The sequence below is a fragment of the Sinocyclocheilus anshuiensis genome, unplaced genomic scaffold (assembly GCF_001515605.1).
Source record: "Sinocyclocheilus anshuiensis isolate Anshui unplaced genomic scaffold, SAMN03320099.WGS_v1.1 scaffold628, whole genome shotgun sequence".
NCBI lineage: Eukaryota > Metazoa > Chordata > Actinopteri > Cypriniformes > Cyprinidae > Sinocyclocheilus > Sinocyclocheilus anshuiensis.
Window position 1 is genome coordinate 1,406,459 of NW_015555750.1, and position 20,919 is coordinate 1,427,377.

General features: G+C 38.1%; 1 protein-coding gene across 9 annotated transcripts in view; it reads right to left on the reverse strand.

The window, feature by feature from the left end:
- kdm6a (lysine (K)-specific demethylase 6A) overlaps positions 1-20,919 on the reverse strand; it is a 75,239-nt gene that overhangs the window by 27,928 nt on the left and 26,392 nt on the right. For 8 of the 9 annotated variants that reach the window (XM_016467416.1, XM_016467412.1, XM_016467413.1 and 5 more), the window contains 4 exons: positions 18,862-18,982; positions 4,892-4,946; positions 4,393-4,427; positions 594-687 (listed from right to left, as the gene is read on the reverse strand). In XM_016467416.1, the coding sequence (XP_016322902.1) occupies positions 594-687; positions 4,393-4,427; positions 4,892-4,946; positions 18,862-18,982 (305 nt within the window). Of the gene's footprint in view, positions 1-593; positions 688-4,392; positions 4,428-4,891; positions 4,947-8,425; positions 8,511-18,861; positions 18,983-20,919 lie in introns of those variants that run through there. The other variant, XM_016467419.1, reaches the window with a different exon arrangement.

Consider the following 20,919-nt stretch of genomic DNA (forward strand, 5'->3'; position numbering starts at 1 on the left):
CTGACTGATATTAAGAGTGTACTTTCAGATATTTAAAAAGCTGTACCATTTTACAAACATTATATATGTTTGTAAAATGGCATAACTTTTTATATATATATATATATATATATATTAGTATATCAGTCTGGCGAGTAAACAAAAAAATTTACTAGCCAATGGCGATTATATTGCCAAGGTGTGCGTAGAGGGTTGTGTATGCAAAATCTGTGCAGAAATTTGCAGATTGCATTCTTTGACTAATCAAGATTGAAATCACACAGCAAACAATCATCTACATAGGAAGCCCACTATTTAAAATAAAGCCCGGTTTCCCACACATTTTGACCAATGAATTTTCATAACTTTTCCCAGCTGTTTGTGATTACTGGATGGATTAAGATCATTTTGTGAACACTGCACTGCAGTTGATGAAATATCTAATAGCTGAGCATAACTAGACGCATATCTGATGACAGAAATCAGGACTTTTCCATGACTTATTTTATTAACTTCCATGACTTTTCCAGGCATACAAATCACAAATTCTGATATTTCCAGGTTTTTTATGACTGTGGGAAGCAGGAAAACAAGCAAGTAAAACACACACTCACCTAATTGTTGGAGCGTAGTTGCCTTCACCTGTGCAGGGAGATTCTCTGTTTGTAACAGACTCTCGTAAGCTTCCTTTGCGATACGGTATTTCTTCTACAGACAGACAGAGAAGGGGAGAGGATGTTTTAACAGACAAAAGGGTCAGCGCTTTTACGGCCCCTCCGGGTGGACACAAAGGGCCTCGTCAGTCAGACCACAATGTACGGTCTCAGGAAGAGAGGAAACACACTGGACACTGACCAGGCCAGGGACGCAGGAGGAGACAGACAAACACACAGACAGACACAGGGGGAGGGTCAGTCCAGACCAGACTTAACAAGTCAGACAAACAGAGACATGCTCTGTATCAGTGTAACTTGAGAAGCCCTCTCAGAATAAGTGTTTGTTTTTCTTAGCAACCTTGACACAGATCTTTGTTGGAGCTGATGGCTGACCATCATAGCTGACCAACCTGAGCAACACGACTCCAAACACACTTAAAAGCAATCTCATCTGTGTGTGGTGGACAATAAAATCGACCTATTGTAAAACTTAGGCATTGGTTGGCTGATTAGTGCAGTCATCATTCCTTACAGCAAAGTTTTGATAGAAAGAGTATGTAAATATATATGAGATTAACAGGGCTTAAAGCAAAAAAAATCCTGAGCCTGAACTTTTTTCCGGGGGCGGTGCGGGGCGGGCAGCACATGCAAAGCATGCAATGACTGTGGCAACTTTAACATTTGAAAGGATACTATTGCAAAGTTATTGCTTTCTTTATTCAAACTGATTTTTTTTTTCATGAATATATGGTTGACCTGAAGAATGAAAGCTGTATCATACACTTGGAAAATTATGAGCTACATCACCGCTTATCGACACTAGGGGTCAGATACAGACAATATTTTAATACTATTTTTAAGAAATTTTCAATGACAAAATATTTGTCTTTTAATTACAAAAAGTACAACAATGCAATTGTATTTAGAAATATTTTAACTAATCTAGGGCTGTAACTAATTATTATTTTGGTAATCAAGTAATCTACTGATTATTTTGACAACTGAGTAATCTGATATTTTTTAGTAACAAACAGACCTAAGTGAAAACCAGGCCTTAGTATGACTATTTATACATAAACTAACGATGAGGCAATAATAATTGGCTCAAATAAAATATCAAAACCAAGAAATTACATGATTGTATTGAACAACACCGTTAAAATACATAATGTTATATGCCTATACATAATATGAACATAACCAACTTAAGTACATTATGTATTAAAACAAATACCTGCAGAGGGCGCCAACGGCCCGGTGACGTTTCACTTTACAGCGTGATTAAACGATGTTTAAATCAATTTAATTTTAATATTTGGCCACATGCAGAAACTTTTATTTTCAAATCGCAATGTACAATACATGGCATATTTAGACATAGGTTGATATATTCTCCTGTGTTGGCAAAGGTTTATACATGAGTTATGTTACAAATCTAGTGAGATAATGCACACTGTTTTTCCAGATGAACGTTAAGCAATTCAAATTCACAGCATATGCAGAGGAAGAGTTTAGCCCAGGGCTGTCCAAACTCGGTCCTGGAGGGCCGGTGTCCTGCAGAGTTTAACTCCAACCCTAATTAAACACACCTGAACCAGCTAATCAAGCTCTTACTAGGCATAGACACTTCCAGTCAGGTGTGTTGAGGCAAGTTGGAGCTAAACTCTGCAGGACTCCGGCTCTCCAGGACTGAGTTTGGACAGCCCTGGTTTAGCCCCTTTCACACACAGTCTTTACTGGTAAATCACCAGTAAGTTACCATTAATAGAACTTGTCAACAGGACCTTTGCAAAAATCCCGGTAAATTTGTTCTGGCAATCATATCGTTTTATGGAGATGACATGATTACTCTGAGCTGTTTACAAACCTCCGCTGCTTTTTAATGAGTTATTCTATGTAAATATGCGCTAGGCTAGATGGACATCTTTGACCATTGCGCCTCGCAGCTTTTTGTCGTGCTTCTCCATTCATCAGGGCTGCGACTATTATGCGCGTCTCGTGTTTATAAGAGCAAAACATTCTGATTGTAATGTTAGTTTGGTTGAAAGTGAAAGCTGTGCTCCTCTCATACCATTGTTAGGTGAACTCATGGACTCGAAATCAATCAACAAGATTTTTTTTTTTATGTAGGACTATTTTTTTTCCGCAGCCAAACGCTGCACGCCAGAGATCCGGCATGGTGCCGGAGAACTTTAAGCCCTGGATTAAATACAATTGCATTAAACTTTAATTTAATATAAGGCGAGGTGGATAAGAACTATGTTTGTTGAACAGAAGAGACTGACTGAGTAACAAGAGTCTATCGCTCATCACAGAGACTAACTAAAGGTAAGTTGAAGCAAAACCAAGAGAGTTTTGATAAGATGCCTTATTAAACGGATAGTTAATCAAAAATGACTTTATTCACCCTCAAGTTGTACCTGCAGGAGTTTCTTTCTTCTGTTGAACACACAAGAATATGAAGAATGGTGGTAACCAAACAGTTGCTGGAAATCATTGACTTCCATAGCAAGGAAAAAAAAAAAACAAATACAAATGGCAACCAGCATCTATTTGGTTACCAACATTCTTCAATATCTTCTTTTGTGTTCAACAGAAGAAAGAAATGCGTACAGGTTTGGAACAACATTAAAGGGATAGTTCACCCAAAGTGAAAAATTTATGTTTATCTGCTTACCCTCAGGGCATCCAAGATGTAGGTGACTTTGTTTCTTCAGTAGAACACAAAGAAAGATATTGAAGAATGTTGGTAACCAAATAGATGCTGGTTGCCATTTGTATTTGTTTTTTTTTTTTCCTTGTTATAGAAGTCAATGATTTCCAGGGTGGCGGTAATGCACTTATAAGTCTGCGATCCGCCATAAAGCAGGAAGACGCTCTTGTGCCGGCTGTCGAGGACGCGCTCAGGACAGTTCAGACATTGCAGTGCATCAGAGGTAAAAAAAACCCGATATAAATACTGTTCAGTTTCTTGCACAGACCGATCGTTTCGTGTCTTTACACATCAATGTATCGTCACGAGCCGCAGGGTTTAATTTGGTTTTGTTTGCTTATGTTTTTTTTTACTCTCAAAGCCGTGATTCCCATTCACTTCCATTATAAGACTGACAGACTGCAACGGTTGGAGTTAAAAATCTTTGTTTGTGTTCTACTGAAGAAACAAAGTCACCTACATCTTGGATGCCCTGGGGGTAAGCAGATAAACACCAAATTTTCATTTTTGGGTGAACTATCCCATTAAGGTGGCAGAATTTTCATTTTGGGGGAAACTATTCCTTTAATAGATTAAAAATAAATAAATTTAAATGCTAAAGCACACACACACACAGAAAATCATACTTCTGCATTTCTTCCCCTTCCCCCCTCCTCAATACAATACTGAACATACGGTTCTTGACAATTCTGGAATCATATAATGATTCATGTTTAAGTTAATATCAATACACCATTTCTATTAATAAAAAAAGTTTGAAAATAAATTTCTCTTTCAGATTTATCATCTAAATGTTTGACATCACAGATTCAACATCCTTTGTCTATCCCACATAGCCTTTTCTTCAGTTGCTTTAAATTAAATTAATATTTATGATGACTATCGGTCTATGGATTGGAATTTACTTCAAGACCCAAGGTCTGTGTAAAAGCAAACAGTCACTGTTGGCGTCTATATTATCCAGAACATTATACCCCAAAACATGAGTATCAACGAAACACTGAATATTCTGATAAAAAGTTACAAAAAAAGGGGAACACTCACCTGAATTTCATATACATGAGCGATGTGGAACTGAACTGTAGGGTCAAAAAGAGGAACTAATCAATACCAGAAATCCTTTTCTAATGGAAACACTGCATTCAAATCTGATATCAGGCCAAATATTAAACCAGCGTTCTTTGTCTTCACGGTTTCAGCTTGAGCGTTAATAAGCTTATGGGCGTACAGACACCGGGAAGGAAGAATATTAGCTTGCCCTTTGTGCACTTCAAGCATGTCATTACTGCCCGTATGCAAGGCAACACAAGGCTAAATCCAGTCATGCAGTTTCCCTGGCAACTGGAGTCTCAGGCAGGATGGAAATGGTAAGAGGATAAATCTAATTGAGGAACTACTCCTTTTTCCTATAAAAAACCTCTCTCAAGGAGACAACAAACATCGCTGTTCGCGGCAAAAAAAAACTCATGCATAATGTGACTGAATGCAGTTTCCTAATAAAAAGATATGTAATAAAAATGAACATGCATTGGTGGGTACTTACTTTCAGCTTTGGACAAAGTGCAGGGTGTGGAGTCAATCAATGCCAGCTGAAAATGCTGCAAGACAAGGAGAAGTTTGATTAGACTGGATATAGTTAGTAACAAAAACTGGGTATTTTTTTATTGTCTAAATTGTCATTCTGAAATTAGATCTGCCCAAATGATTTGGCATTAAATAACCATCCCAACATAATCATCCATCAAAAGAAATTGGCTACAGCGAAAGCACCATTTCTTCTCCAACCAATGCATTTATGTCCAAAAATAAATCTGCTTCCTCTAATAATATGCAACGAGCCATATGGGACTAATAACACAAACTTCCATTGTTACAACGCCATTAAAAACAGATTCATATATCTATATCTATTTCATAATAAAATGTAATTATGAAATGGAGACAGAAATTTAAGAAATTCATCGATCACTGTTTTCCCAAAACAACCTCAACCACAATTCCATCCATCAAACTATCCCATGATTCCACATCTGTTGAGACACTGATCACTGGACATTTGGATGTTGGCCATAGACTTTTATGAACCCCAGCGGTGTCAAATAACCGCAATTTTTAACCATTCAGAAAATGCACAAGTTCTATGCATTCACCAGCGGCCGAGGTCCTATTAATTTTTATAAGTGAATCTAATGAAGCCTGTCATATTTCTGCAGGCTATGATATAATGTTATGCAATAATGGCCAAAACAATCATGCAGTCATTAATTCCTTCCAATCATGATCCAATCAAATCCCAGTGTACACTTTCCAATCACTTAAACGTAGAAAGACAAATTAAGTAATACAGAAAAAAGCCATTCTTGCTTCATTCATTCCTTCTGTAATTGCCATTAGTAAATATGTCTAGGGATGCACCGATATGAAAATTTTGGCCGATACCGATAACAGATCATTCTTTATATTTGAAAGCAAATAACTGATATGTTGGCCGATAAATCTATATCCACATTTTCATAAACTTTTTGAGAGACTGATTACAAAAAAGGTCTCATCATTAAAAGCCACATCCCAAACGCTAAAACATAAGCAGCCTAGTTTAAAGTGTACTTTTTAAAAATAATTTTACTCTCCCATTACCAAATTTCATCATAAAAAGTCTAACAAATAAATAAAATAATGCATAAATAATGCAAACAAGTCATTGGACTTCATTACATGTGTAAAGAATCAAAATGCATGTGCCATGGATAAATAAAACGGAATGCCAGCTGAAAATGCTGCAAGACAAGGTGAAGTTTGATTAGACTGGATATAGTTAGTAACAAAAACTGGGTATTTTTTATTGTCTAAATTGTCATTCTGAAATTAGATCTGCCCAAATGATTTTGGCATCAAATAACTATCCCAACATAATCATCCATCTAAAGAAATTGGCTCCAGCGAAAGCACCATTTCTTCTCCAACCAATGCATTAATGTCCAAAAATAAATCTGCTTCCTCTAATAATATGCAATGAGCCATATGGGACTAATAACACAGACGTCCATTGTTACAACTTTTCACAACTTATTACGGTCATTTTCTCTTTATAATGTTATGCATATGACAGTCCCAATCATAGTTATTAATATTGTGCACTGCCGTTCGAGCTGCGCGCGCTGAAGCTGAAGAGCTGAATGAACACGGTAAACTGAAGTGCTGGCAGCTTATTTAACTCAAGAAAATGCATCCTATGAGATTAATCAGATAGTAATACAACAAACATAATATTACAAGTTATACATGTACAAAATGAGGCAGTTATTGCATGCTATAGTCAGAATGTGTAACTCCTGTTGTGGAAGCGCTCTTCCCATAACGCGCTGAAACATGGCAAATAAACCCAAAGAATTCACAATGTTTTATTATAATAATGTTCTCATTAGAATGTTATATACACGACATTCCCAATCATAGTTATTAATGTTGTGCTGTTTGAGCTTTTTAATGTTCTGCTGTTTGAGCTGCATGCGCTGAGCTATGATCACCAGTAAACTGAAGTGTTCTGTTAACCAAACGCATCCTATATGAGATAAATCAGATATAGGTCTACATAAAATAAACACAATATTACAACGTACAATTGCACAAAAGGCTGCAAATGCACAAGTAGGCATGGGCCGATTACCGGTTTCAAGGTATACTGCTATTTGAAAATTTCACGGTTTCAAAACCGCTAATATTTTCCGTTATACCATTCCTGCGGTATGCGCTACTGTCAGAGAGTGAAGCTGCGTCCCATTCAGAGCTTTTGCTGTTTGTTTCGTTCAGGCATGTAGTATAATTTCACAAAGCTAGTCAGAACATTCTGTTTTTGCTTCAAATTACTACTGTTCCAAATATTCTACATGTTGCTCAAAAATAAAATATATTGTGTTCAGCGGAACAGTTTTTTTTTTTTTACCCAGACAAAAAAAAAAAAAAATCACATCTTAGAGCTGTAACAACAATACCGTGATATTTTTACTTAAGGTTATCATACCGTCAAAATCTCATACCAGCCCATTCCTATGCACAAGCAAACTTAACTGTCATGGAGGTGTAGGCTAGTTCCGTTGTGGGCGCGCTCGACGCATGCACAAAACACGGGCGCACAAAGATTCAACAACATTATTTACAGTAATGTTCACATTATAATTTTATGTAGCCTTTATGACAGACTTGCCCTGCACATGTTGCACTTAAGTGTATTGTCCTTTTCGAAATGATTCCAACTACATTTCAAGCATTTCAAAACCATCATGGCGAACAGCGCGCATCTGAAGCGTCTCTGAAGGAAATAATGCATTATATATCGGCTTTAAGATATCGGCCAAATTTTCTTATCGGGCCAACAGAAAAAAAAACAGAAAAAAATTATATCGGCCGATACCGATATGGTGGCCGATATATCGTGCATCCCTAAATATGTCTACACATATATAGCTAATAAATGATTCTGACTCGAGAGATGAAACACAGCAAGGTCATGAGGATGTGATCCTGCAGTCAGACACAGCTAGTATTGTACATTATGCTGTGCGCAGGGCATAGAAACACTCTCTCTGAGAAGCATGATCACAACACTAATCACAAACCTTTTAACAACCCCAGACATAAAGAACCACCAGCTGCTCAGGTTACCAAGAAACCAGCCCAAAAGCAAAGCCTTTAATAAAGCACTGAACCTGACCCAGCATAGAGGTACCTAGAGGAAACCCATCAACCTGCATAGCAACAACTGAGGAACGTGGCCATGCATTACAATGTCCTGATGACCAGCATACAGAACTCAAAGATACGACTTTCAATATAATACAACCACTGGAGTCAAATCAACAGACAATACCCAAAATGGATACCGAATTCACATATTTTAGAATAATGGAAATATAAAATGGTGTGCAACTAAGAGTTAAAAGTTAAACATTTAACAATCTCAGCACTTACATGCCAACAAATCATCACTACCTTCTGTCAAAAACAAGAAAACATACAAACACACATCTATCTGCTTCATACAGACATCCTCCGACAAATAGAAACATGGATTACTGACCATAGAAAGCCCTTTGTGCTGAGCTGATCGCCACTGACCAACTGCTTCCTACACACTCGCTCTCTCTCTATGGCACTCGACTGGCAAGTAGATAATGCAGCAGGATTACCAGTGTGTCTCTCTCTCTCTCTAATACGGATTACTATTCAAGAGAGAGCAGCGGCAGCAGCTGAGAGATGACACGCTGCTCTCTCCTCTCTCTCTCACTCCATACCTCCAGGCATTTTTCATCACACACACAACATATGGCAGCCATAAGCTTCCACTCTCTCGCTCTCTGCAGGAAATCAGGACAGAGGAACAGGAGAAAACAGGGAAAAAACAAGATGAGAAAAGCAGGAGGTGGCAGGCTTTTCAGTGCATCATATCAGCAGGCAATACAACAGTTCTAATAATGGAACCAACACACTTTGAGGAAGCGTTTCTCATTTAAAAAAAGCTAGATGGAGCATAATAGAAAGCAACACGGCTGCCAAAAGACACATTTTTGAGCCATTTTTAACTCTAGATAGCATCTTTACAGCAAAATAACAGCAACCTATCCCACAGCGGACTATACTAGACTTACAATTTTTTTTTTAAATATACATCTAAACACATATACAGTCTCAAAAACATAGGCTAACTGTTAAAAAAACTGGGGTCAGTAAGTTTTGGGTGCATAAGGATACATTAAATGATCAAAGGATGCATTAAATTAATCATAAGTGACAGTAAAAACATTTGTTACAAAAGATAATGTTTCAAACAAATGCTGTTCTTGTGAGCTTGCTTTTCATCAAAGAATTCTTTTTTTTTTTAGTTATATTTATGGGAATTTTCTGCCTTTATTGGGTGGAGAGTAGGCATGGGACGATAACCGGTTTCAGGGTATACTGCTGTTTGGAAAAGTCACGGTTTCAAAACCACTAGAATTTCCTGTTATACCGTTCCTGCAGTATGCGCAGTTTTTTTACGTGTCGTCAAAGACGGAAAGTGCAGGACTCCCTCCGTTGTGCGCAGCGAAGAGCATAACGAGTCACACGACCCCCTCCCCCTCAGCCCCTCCGGTTGGTGTGAGCAGTCATTGAGTCACCTGTGTGTGGGATGGCCAAAGGAGATGAATCCCTGGAACTTTTTCCCCTGTCAGTCTGTCGTATGGAAATTTTTCGGGTAACGTAGACTAACCATGTTCCATACACAACAGTGTTCCATACAGATGACGTCTTAGCTCCGATCGCTAAATAAATACTTCCAGGTCGAACATAAACTATATATCTGTGTCATCTTCATTTCTCCCACACTTGCGCTCTCGCTTTCCTTATGCGTGTATGTGCACACATCCTCGTACCTCACCGCTCCAAACTTAATCCGGGAAAGGTGAACATTCCTGCATCATAACTTGGACTGAAAGATGAATGTGTAGAAAGTGAGCATGTCTCCAAAAACCTTGCTGAGCTGCAGGTTTAATGACTGTATATTTTATTAATTTTTTTATTTTTGTTTTTACAGAAATTATGTTTTGATTATATTTTTGATTATTGAGCTGCAGGTTTAGGCTCACTTAAGTGACTCCTTTTTTTCTTTCAGTTATAGGGATTTTTTTTAAATATTTTTTTTTTTACAGAAAATAATTTATTTATGTTCTGATTATTGTTGAGTTGCAGGTTTAGACTCACTTAAGTTACTGCATTTAATTAAGAAGAATTTAATTATTTATTCTAATTATTTAGCCTGACATGTTTACTGTTCCAAAATGTTCTATATGTTTCTTAAAAATAAAATGTGTTCAGTGGAAAAAAAAAGTTTTTTTTACCCAGACATTTAAAAATAACATACTTTAGAGATGTAATCGCAATACCATGATACCGTGAAACCGTGATATTTTTATCTAAGGTTAACATACCGTCAGAATCTCATACCGGCCCATGCCTAGTGGAGAGCAAGGGGGGTGGGATCGGCAAAGGACCTTGAGACGGGAATCGAACTCGGGTCGCCGTGAGCACAGTTGCACACTAACCACGAGGCTATTGGCGCCGACTCAAAGAATTCTGAAAGAAAATGTTTCTTAATTTCCATAAAAAATAATCAGCAGCAAAACTGTTCTCAAGATAAAAGACTCTTGATGTTTCTTGAGTCGGCATATCAGAATGATTTCTCAAGGATCATGTGACACTGAAGGCAGTAATGGCTGCTGAAAATAACCATTAAAGGAATAAATTACACCTTAAAATATATTAAAGGGGTCATCGGATGCGAAATGCACTTTTACATGATACTTGAACATAAATGTGTGTTGGCAGTGCGTGTACACAACCACCCTATAATGATAAAAAGAAAACGGCTTGCTCTGAAAAGAGCTGTTTTTGACAGGGTAAAAAGGGTGTTGTTTTACACTACCATTGAGAAATATTAACCAAAGTATGCTATAGACTTTTCATTAAGACCCTAAAGAATCCTATCAACTTGTGGAAAATGGGCATCCGATAACCCCTTTAAAATAGAAAACAATTATTTTAATTTGTAAAAAGATTTCACAATATTACAATATTACTTTACATATATTTTATTTTGATCAAAACGTATTCTTGGTGAGTATAAGAGACTTCTTTCTAAAAAAATAAATACACAAATAATAAAAATTGACCCCAAAACATTTGAACAGAAGTGAATACCACAGTTTTTACATGGATAATGGACATAATAGTACAGCTCCTATCAGCTGGAAAGGTGGAAATCTTAAAAACAAATAAATATTTTTTTTTAACCTGGTCTAGTCAGTCAATGTGCATACTTGAGCTGAGTGAATGGAATACCAAACTATCAAAAAGACGATTAGCTCTTAACTAGAAATTCTTACAGTGGCCATACACAGTATTATAAATTCTTCCCATTAGTATTAGAGCCCGACCGATATGAATATACCGAATATGCCGCCGATATGAACTTTTTCTTTTTACAGAACATATAACGCAGATTAAATGCTTCTGAATGGTGTAATTTAGTTTGTCCAGCAGAGTGCGCTCCATTGTTTGCTACTGGCGACCCAGGTCAGTGTAGTGTAGAGATGCGCGGATGAGCTCAAACTTCACCCGAGTCCGCTGCTTCAAATTATCTGCCCGCCACCCACCCGCACCTATATTTGATCGTCACATTACAATGATTCTTATTCTTAAGTTTTGCATGATGATATGATACGATATATTTTATTGTCCCCTTAGGGGAAGTTTTTCTTGGGCTTGATGAATGGATGATTAATTTTAACAGCAGATTCAGTGAGGTTAGAGACTAGAGCTGATCTGCGCTTCACGGCACGCTTCTGCGGCGCACTCGCTCACTCAATGCTGGTGTTTAGCGGCCGCGCTGCGGCCCAGAACTCATGCTTATCACATCAGTCACATCGCGCGGCGTGACAAAATACAATAGAATTCTATTGTATTTTGTCGCGCCGCGATGCTCGCGTCCGGTGTAGAATAGAACCCATTATGTTGTCTACACCGGATTCAGTAAACGGATGCCTCGTTCTATTTATGACATGCTGACAGAAGTTCAAATGATTTTCAACGGTCGCTTTGTCACATTCTGTTGCAGCGCAGACACGGTGTCAGCATAGTTTGTCAGTACAGTCAGTAATGTAGCAGATTGAAAAGTTAGTAGGCCTATCTTTCTGCAGTCCAATAGACGGCAGTAAGGTGGTGGCTTGAGTCAGTTGAATGATGGTTTAACGCTACGTTGTCACCTAGTTGGAGAGACTCAATGCTAAGTAACAATGTCCCCGTCTTTTATTCTCACAATGAGCTTACCATATTCGTTTGCTACATTAGTAGGGCCCTATGATTTCCGTGATGCAGAAAACATGGACGGAATCGTGGAATCCAGTCATAAAAATGGAATTTACTGTATAACGTGGAATTTCATGGAATTTGTCTTATTTTTAATGAATAAATAAAAAACAGGTCAGTATAGGTATCGGCATTGGCCCCCAAAAAACCCATATTGGTCGGGCTCTAATTAGTATTTCTACAGATTGGTCACTTTTCCATTATGCTGTAGCTGCAGTAACAATTTCAGTCAGTCCTCATGAATAAGGTCAGTATGCTATGCAACTAGGGATAAACAAATTTAGAAAACACTCGGGCTTATGATTATATTTATGCTATGGCTGATAAACAATATTATTTATAGTCAACTGATTTATGGCCAATATACAGGGTATGCTTTTGTAATAAGTAAATATTAAGCTTAATATCATTTGGTATTAGTTAATAGCCTATTGAAACAATCACTAAAACAAAAACACAGGTATATCACATATCTCTAAATGCAACTATGATTGAGCAAAAAATGTAAATCCCAAAAATGACTATGCATAAATATAATACACAGATTCAAATACACACCACAATCCTGAACAGAGATCAAAATTTTCAATGCAGATAGCCGAGTATAAATGTACCAGTCTATATGTCAATGCAATGTCAGAAGGAATGACACTGCAAATAAACAAACCATGGCGTTTTTGCAACAATTACGACACGTAACGCTACAGATACATTGCTTAAGAATGCAGATGTAATGGCAAGATCACCTCCTGTTGTCTCCTATGGCAGACACTTACCAGAGGGTTATGTTCGAGGAGTGCAGGGTTGTATGGGAGGAGATTCACAGAATGCAGGGAGAGTAAAGAGAGCACTGCTGCCTGCCCTCAGAGTTGCCGCTTTGTTCCCGTAAGTGGGACACACAGGGAGCCGGTGAGCATTCAGCTGGCTGCCAACAAGCCCCTGCCACCCCTTCCCCAAAGCAGAGAGAGGACGTGCTGCACGTGCAGTTCTCGCGACTTATTAGCACTCACTCACTCGCTCTGGCTCACAATAAACTGAAGAGTAAAGGATGGTTGAGGATGCCGAATGCACTGCATTCACACACAGCAGTTTCATAAGAACCACCCACTCAGGTTCTAAACAACCATTCACAGCCTATTTTATGTAGTTTATACAGCTATGTATCTGATGCCATAAACTAGTGTTGTCAAAAGACCTGGTACTTCGGTACCAAGTCGGTACTAAAAAAATGAAAACGTTACGGTACCAGGTTTTTTTAAGTACCAGTGGTACCGAGTACCCGGTCAACCCGGTTCATGATGCGCTATTCGAAAGGTGCGCAGATGCACTCTCTTCATAAAAGCACCGACACATGGCAACATCAAAATGAGGAAACACACCAAACTAACAAAACACTTTAAAGACACCCAGATCAAATGAAAGAGTTCAAGCAGGTAAGTTTCATTTTAATCTTTAATATCTAGATCAGTGTTTCCCATACATTGATTTATTTGTGGCAGCCCGCCACAATATCAAAACTGACCGCCACAAATAGATTTTCCAAAAGGCTTTGACTTCGTTGAATAAACATGAGCACTGCACGTGTCAAAGTCGAAACCCGGTGCGGGTGTTTTTATATCACATTATTTCTGAAGGAAACCGACTGTCTTCAGAAAATTATGGATGTCATTTTCATTTAATCTTGCCTGTAATGCCTGAGCAGCGTTTGTGAGCTGAGCACTGCTTTGTGTACAGCCATTACCGGGGAAACCTCGATCTCTACCACTCCAACAGTGCCTTCTGCTGGCAGAGAATGAATTTGCATATACAGTGGGTACGGAAAGTATTCAGACCGAATACTGAAATTTTGGTACCGTGACAACACTACCATAAACATAATGAACATAAAATCAGTAAGCTCACCGGTGCTCAAGACCAGTGAGTGGGATCAAGAAGAAATTAGTAGAGGTTTGGCACAAGTGAAACGTTTTCGAAAAGAGGAGGAAGTCAATAAGCTCAAAAATCAAATCCTCTGCACAGGGTTGTCTTTCCTTTAGCCCACATAGCTACTCAGCATGCACACACTCACATTAGAAGAGCATGTAGAGATGCTAAAAATCACACTCTCCCCTGCCCTCAATGGCCTCAACATTAGGAGAGAGATTCATAAAAGGCCAGTAATGCATATTTCCATGCATATTCCATCCACGTGACACCATATTTAACACCATTAAAGGTACAAGACATTAAGGAAATATGAGATACGCACTATAAATGCCATTTGTGCCATACACAATTTTTATTGCTAAAAATCATCCAGTATCCTTATGTTTTAGCATAAATATATCAAAATCCATAAAAACTAAATGGTTTAAAATAGTTCTCAAATAAATATTTTAGAATAGAGTTGATCTCATTCTTTTCCACTGGCCGAATAGTATTTCAGTTGTTTTAAACAATTCAAATCAAATTAAATTTATGCACTTTTGCTGATAAGGTGAACATCTTTTAGCTATTTTTAGCCTATATTTATTGCAGTGTAAATAGAATTGTCTGACACGGCACGTCACTGACAAAGTAGCCTATTTTAAGAAGAAAACATGCATTCGACCACTGAATCCAGCAGTGTCCGCCATAATATTGAAGTGCGCAACATTGATCATTGCTCTCACTAAAATATTTTCTCATAACATGAGATCTGCAGTTTAGTTTAAATATGAATTATTGTGCACCTATAGCACTCCTCGCTGTCATTAAAACAGCATGCCACAGGAAAAGTGATCAAGCGCATCCACTAAATATGTCTAAATTCATATAATTTTTGTTCAACTTCTGCGTAATGACTTTACGTAATTTCAGTGCTTATCTCCATTAATGAGAGTGGAATATTTAATGTAAATGTGTATATAGAAATGAAAACAAATTTTAAAATCGTTGTTTACTTCATTACTTTTCTCACTCCAGGAAAAAGAGTGCGTACGCATGGTCTAGAATGTCCGTACGATGCATACATATTTACGGCAAGTTTATTTTTTATAAATCCTGATATGTGCATGGAAAATTGCGTGCTCAATTTCTATGCCCATTTTGTGTGTGCGCAACGTTTATTAGTGTTGTCAAACATTACTATATAAGGTTCACAAAGTGGGAACTAAATGTATTTTCCAACTACTGAAATATTACAGTCACAAAAAACTGTTCATTACACAGAATCTGTACCAATATCATGGACCATAAGCATCACTTGGCCACTGAGTGTAGTCTGGGCTCCTCCTCAATGCATCCTGTAAATGTTGTCATATATTCTTAAAAATAAAGGTGATTCACGATGCCATGCTTTTTTGTCAAAATGCTTTCATAAAGAACCTTTAACATCTGAAGAATCTTTACGTTTCACAAAAGGTTCTTTGTGGCGAAAGAAGGTTCTTCAGATTATAAAAAGTTGAGAAAGAGTTGGTTCTTTAAAGAACCCGAATGGTTCTTTGTGGAACCAAAAATGGTTCTGTAAAGAACCTTTTAAGCACCTTTATTTTTAAGAGTGTATGTCTTTCACACTTTCAGTCTGTTTTTCTTAATTAGTAAAATGCAATTTTATAGGAGGAGTTGAATCATCTAGACAACAGGTTAAGTAAAAAATATTCATATGCAATAGCGCATTAATATTGCAAAATGCTCCTCTTTATAGTTATTTTTCTAGCTGACTGATGAGCTTTGGGATGTTTATGTTTATTCTGAGGTAAATGTAGCCTATAATATGTTGCAATGTTTACAAGCTTTACACGTTTTCCGCAGTTTGAAACACTGAATGAGCTTTTGCATGAGACATTTCAGTAAGTTGTACTGTAGGCTCTCTTATAAAATAGCGTACCTTTTGATGTTAATTCATGTTTATTATGTATAGTAGTAAAGAGAAAGATTAAATGGGTTCACTTGCCGCTTGAACTGAGGCACTAAAGCAACTGCGCCTGCCGCATTAAAGAGCACCAAAAACAAAACTGTATTTATTGTTTGAATTTCGTTATGAATTTGGAATAATTTTAAAGCTGATACTTTGTTTATTAAAAAGTAACAAAGCACAAAGCTTTTTGCGATTACTGGACGGCAAGTGCACTTCAAATAATATGAAATTCACGTTTTAACAGAACACAGCATAGACTAAGATCTTGTTAAGAAGAAACCATATTAGTAATGATTATAAACGAGAATTGTTAACGATATTGCCAATATCCACACAGCTGACAGCTTTACCTGTTGTAGTTTGTTCAAGTTGTGCACAAAATAGACGCTGTTTTCTGCACTTTCACTTCGCACGTCTCCGTCATTTCGAGTCTCGTGCTGCACAACTGAGCTGCGTTTATCAGGTGTGCAACAATGCTGCTGTGCGGCAGAGATGAGGACTGTTTGAAACACTTTTTTCCACTAAAACTTTGATGCGCATCGTCTCAGTTTAATATGTGAACATAACAAAAGATGTGATCACAAAACAATCAGGAGAAAAGGCATTACATGCAAGTTATAACATGTAAATATATATAGTCGCCAGTGGCGACCTCAGCAAAAACTTAACTCGCAAATTAATATTTTTGGTCACAAATGCGACCGTTTTAGTCGCAGTCTGGAGCCCTGCTACTAATAACAGAACCGGCTTTACTGACAAGATGCGCATGGCAATCCACATTCGATTAATCGTGCAGCCCTAATTATAAATATTAACACTCTTTGCATAACAGAAAAAACATCTGCCCACAGAAATTACATCTAATGTATAACCAAGTTAATCTACAGGTATCATACTGCTAAAAAGGCAAACTGTAAAAGGTGTGCATCAAATAAGACATAATGTGGCCTGCTGTTTCAAAGGGAAAACTTCTCCAATACTATCCTTGACCAATGACCTGATGACAATGCCAACAGTCTGAACTAAACTACTGACACCAGCATCACAATATTTAATAATAAACACATACATTTCAAAAGGGTCCTCACACCATCGGTGCTTGGGCCCTAAAACACATTCAGAAGGCCAGTATCTTGTATTAAGGCATATTTAACCAACATTTAAGCCTGTTAGAAAATACATTATAGAGCATGCAGCTACTGTAACTCCAATAGTAGAGCATGGGACTAGCAATGCCAAGATTTTTAGTTCAAGGGTTTGATTTCCAGGGAATGCACGAATTAAAAAATGTAATACTAGAATACAATGCTAGTCACATGCCAAAACTAGGGGTGCTCCGATTGATCGGCTATCGATCACTATCGGCTGATAATCGCTTTGGGATGATTGATCGGCGGTCTCTAAAAAGGCCGATCCCAAAAAACCGATCTCAAGCTGATGACGCGCCTGCCATCAGAGGATTGGCATGACATGCAGCGGCACCGTCTCAGTCTCTGTCCGGTGTGGGTATGCCAAAACTAGGGGTGCTCCGATTGATCGGCTATCGATCACTATCGGCCGATAATCGCTTTGGGATGATTGATCGGCGGTCTCTAAAAAGGAGAGATCTCAAGCTGATGACGCGCCTGCCATCAGAGGATTGGCATGACATGCAGCGGCACCGTCTCAGTCTCTGTCCGGCGCGGGTAAAATAATTATAATGCTTAAGGTGAGGTACAATTCATATTTCTTCATTAAATTACTTATGAAGTCATTTGAAAACCTTATGCGAGACGTAATTTCACAAACAGCATGAGTGCATCACCGCGCGCTCTCTTCTCTTTCTCTCTCAAAATGCGCAAATGGCTTTAAATCACATTGCATCTGCACTATAAGCAAGCTGCACGCGGCACAGTTGACACAGGAATTTACACTTGCACAATCGAGGCAGTGTCGCATTGTCACTAAAGTTTATAAATTGCATTTCTTTTTATTTCTTGCCAGTGTTTAACCATTCAGCGCTCGCGCGCTCTCCTGGAGACTGTGCGCTCATGCCCACTCGCAGCGCACACACATAACGCAAGGTTCACATTACTCCGTTTGCACTGCGTATGCAGTGCGTATTTTACCCGCGCTCTTGTTACCGGATTAAAGTGTTCACAGACTGCAAGTGGTTGCGGTCCGGCAGTGCATTCCACGAGCGGTGCGTCTGCAGCTGTGCAGAGATTTTTTCCGCAACGAGCCTATTTTTTCTGCGATGCAAGCGCTGAATTAAAGTAACAGCGCATTGTTTGCGGTAAATATGAACATGGATTGACACGAAAATGTAGTAATTACACCATAAATGCATATAATTAAAGTGGAAGTAAATGCAAAAGTAAAAAGCATTGAATAATGTGTTTCTTATATTTATTGCGTTTAACACGTCTATGAAAGATTGTATTACTGTACAGTGTAAAAAAAGAATCAAAATGCTGAAAAAGCATTTTAAGTAACAATGTTTGAATTTGAAATCAAAATAATGGATAAATGTTGTGTTTGTAGTAAACTGCCACGGATCAGTTGCAGACTCCTGTGTGAAAGCACAGTCAGTGCTGTTTCTGCACCGCTTAAATAAAAAGAAGGCTTTAAAAAGAACGGTATCGGCAGATACTGCTTTCTATGATCGGCCTCAAAAATCCTGATCGGACCACCCCAGCCAAAAGCATAAATGTTTAAATGTAATGTAGAGAAGGAGACTTGGCCATTAAAAGACATACCTTGAGGCTCGACTCGTAGTCTGTGTTGACTTTAAACATCAGGCCGAGTCGCAGATGGATCTCCTTGGCTCTTGAGAAACTAGGGTCAATGTAAAGCACCTCCTGAAATGCTTTAATCGCCCTGTGGAAGAAAAGAAACAACAACAAAAAAATCTTAAGGAAGAGACACTCATTTATAGATACAATGTGATTAATAATTAAATAATGACTAACTTATAATTCATTTTTAAAAATCTCACATTAAAATTTGGGAAATGAATGATTTGAAGCAACAAATAGTAAAATTGCTTGGCGCATGTGCTTCAAAACGAAAAGCAGAAGCATTATTGCAATGGAAATACTAGTGAAACTCGTGCTGCGTGGTTGACTGTTGTAACCCATCTATTTATATTACATATATATGCATGACATTCAAATGTATAACAGATAACAGAGTGCCACACACACAGTAGACTATTACACTTGATCTCCACCTCTGACAGAGATTGCAAAACGTGGTCGGCTCACAGCAGTGGGTTTTGCTTGCTTATACAATGTTCGCTCAGACAAACAGATGGTGTTTTTGCTTAGCCACGGCCCACTGAACTCAATGGCCCCGATCCCCCTCCTCTCCCCTCCAAACAGTCTTTTCTGCTCTCTCTGCAGAGCACTGCAGTGTGAGAGCTCTGCATGACAGAACGTAAAGCTAGGGCTGCACGATATATCGTTTCAGCATCGATATCGCGATGTGCGCATCCGCCGATAGTCACATCGCAGGATGTGCGATGTTTAGTATAGGCTACTGATCGTTATATTTATACTGATTGTTTTCTTTGCTCACTCAGACAAGATGTCTACACCGGACGCGACAGCTGTACAGAGATACCCATTTTAAATACATTTAGTAGCAGAGCTACTGCACGCGATTTTCAGTGCTGGAAATCCGTTTATTCTTTGTTGAAACTTCCGCGTCATCGTGGAGAGCGCAGGTCACGGGTGCTTAGCAACAGCAGACACCACGAAAGTGCAAGCTCTCGAGCGCTTTGGAAAGAAGGAGAAAGTAGCATGCCTAATGTTTTTAGGCAGGACAACGCGTGAACGGCCCTAAAGTCTGTCTACACTGGACGCGACAAAGCGACCGTTGTCAATCATTTGAACTTTGTGTCAGTATGTCATAAAGAGAACGCGGCATCAGTTTTCTGTCGGGGATTTGTCGTGCCACGCCGCATCCAGTGTAGACAGACAGCATCACTGATTATAATGGGTGCTTATGGTTTAAGTGAAGGGAAACAATTGAGAAAGAAAATGGATGTGTAACAGTATATTGGTTTACAGCAGTTTAATGTTCCTGAGGCTTTCAGTGTTATGAATGTTAATCAAACAACAAAGCACAAAGAAAAATCACTTTTGTAGCTTTAATACAGATTTATTAGATTTAATTTATACAGTGAACACGTGCAGTGTTATTTTACATTGGATTAGGGCTGCCACTAACGACTATTTTTATTTCGATTAATCTATCAACTAATTAGTCGATTAATCTAAACGATTAATTTCCCACCCAAAAAACCAATTTTACTTAAGAATATTTTATTAAACTATATTTCATTGAACCAAATTAAATCCAAAAGTAAAAAAGTAAAGTGCAACAAAGTGCAAGCAGCAAGTGTCCATCTCATAGTCCAGGGATCCTCAAATCTGGCCCACGAGATCCACTTTCCTGCAGAGTTTAGCTCTAACCCTAATCAAACACACCTGAGCATGCTAATCAATGTCTTCAGTATCATTAGAAACTCAATTAATTAGACAGGCTTTTTGATTAATACAATTTAATTTAACCATTAAAACAGAGTATAGAAAAAAATGAAAATGGAAAAAACTGAATTTGGAAATAAAGCGGATTTCATAGTGTCCTATAATTATAATTAATTTTTTTGTGGTAATAAAAATAGATGTAAGTGACAGCCACTGTAATTAAATAAATATGTGGACATCAAAACGTGTAAACTCAAGGCTGATTTATACTTCTGCGTCGGACCTACGCCGTAGGCTATGCGTCAGTTTTCATTTATACTTCTG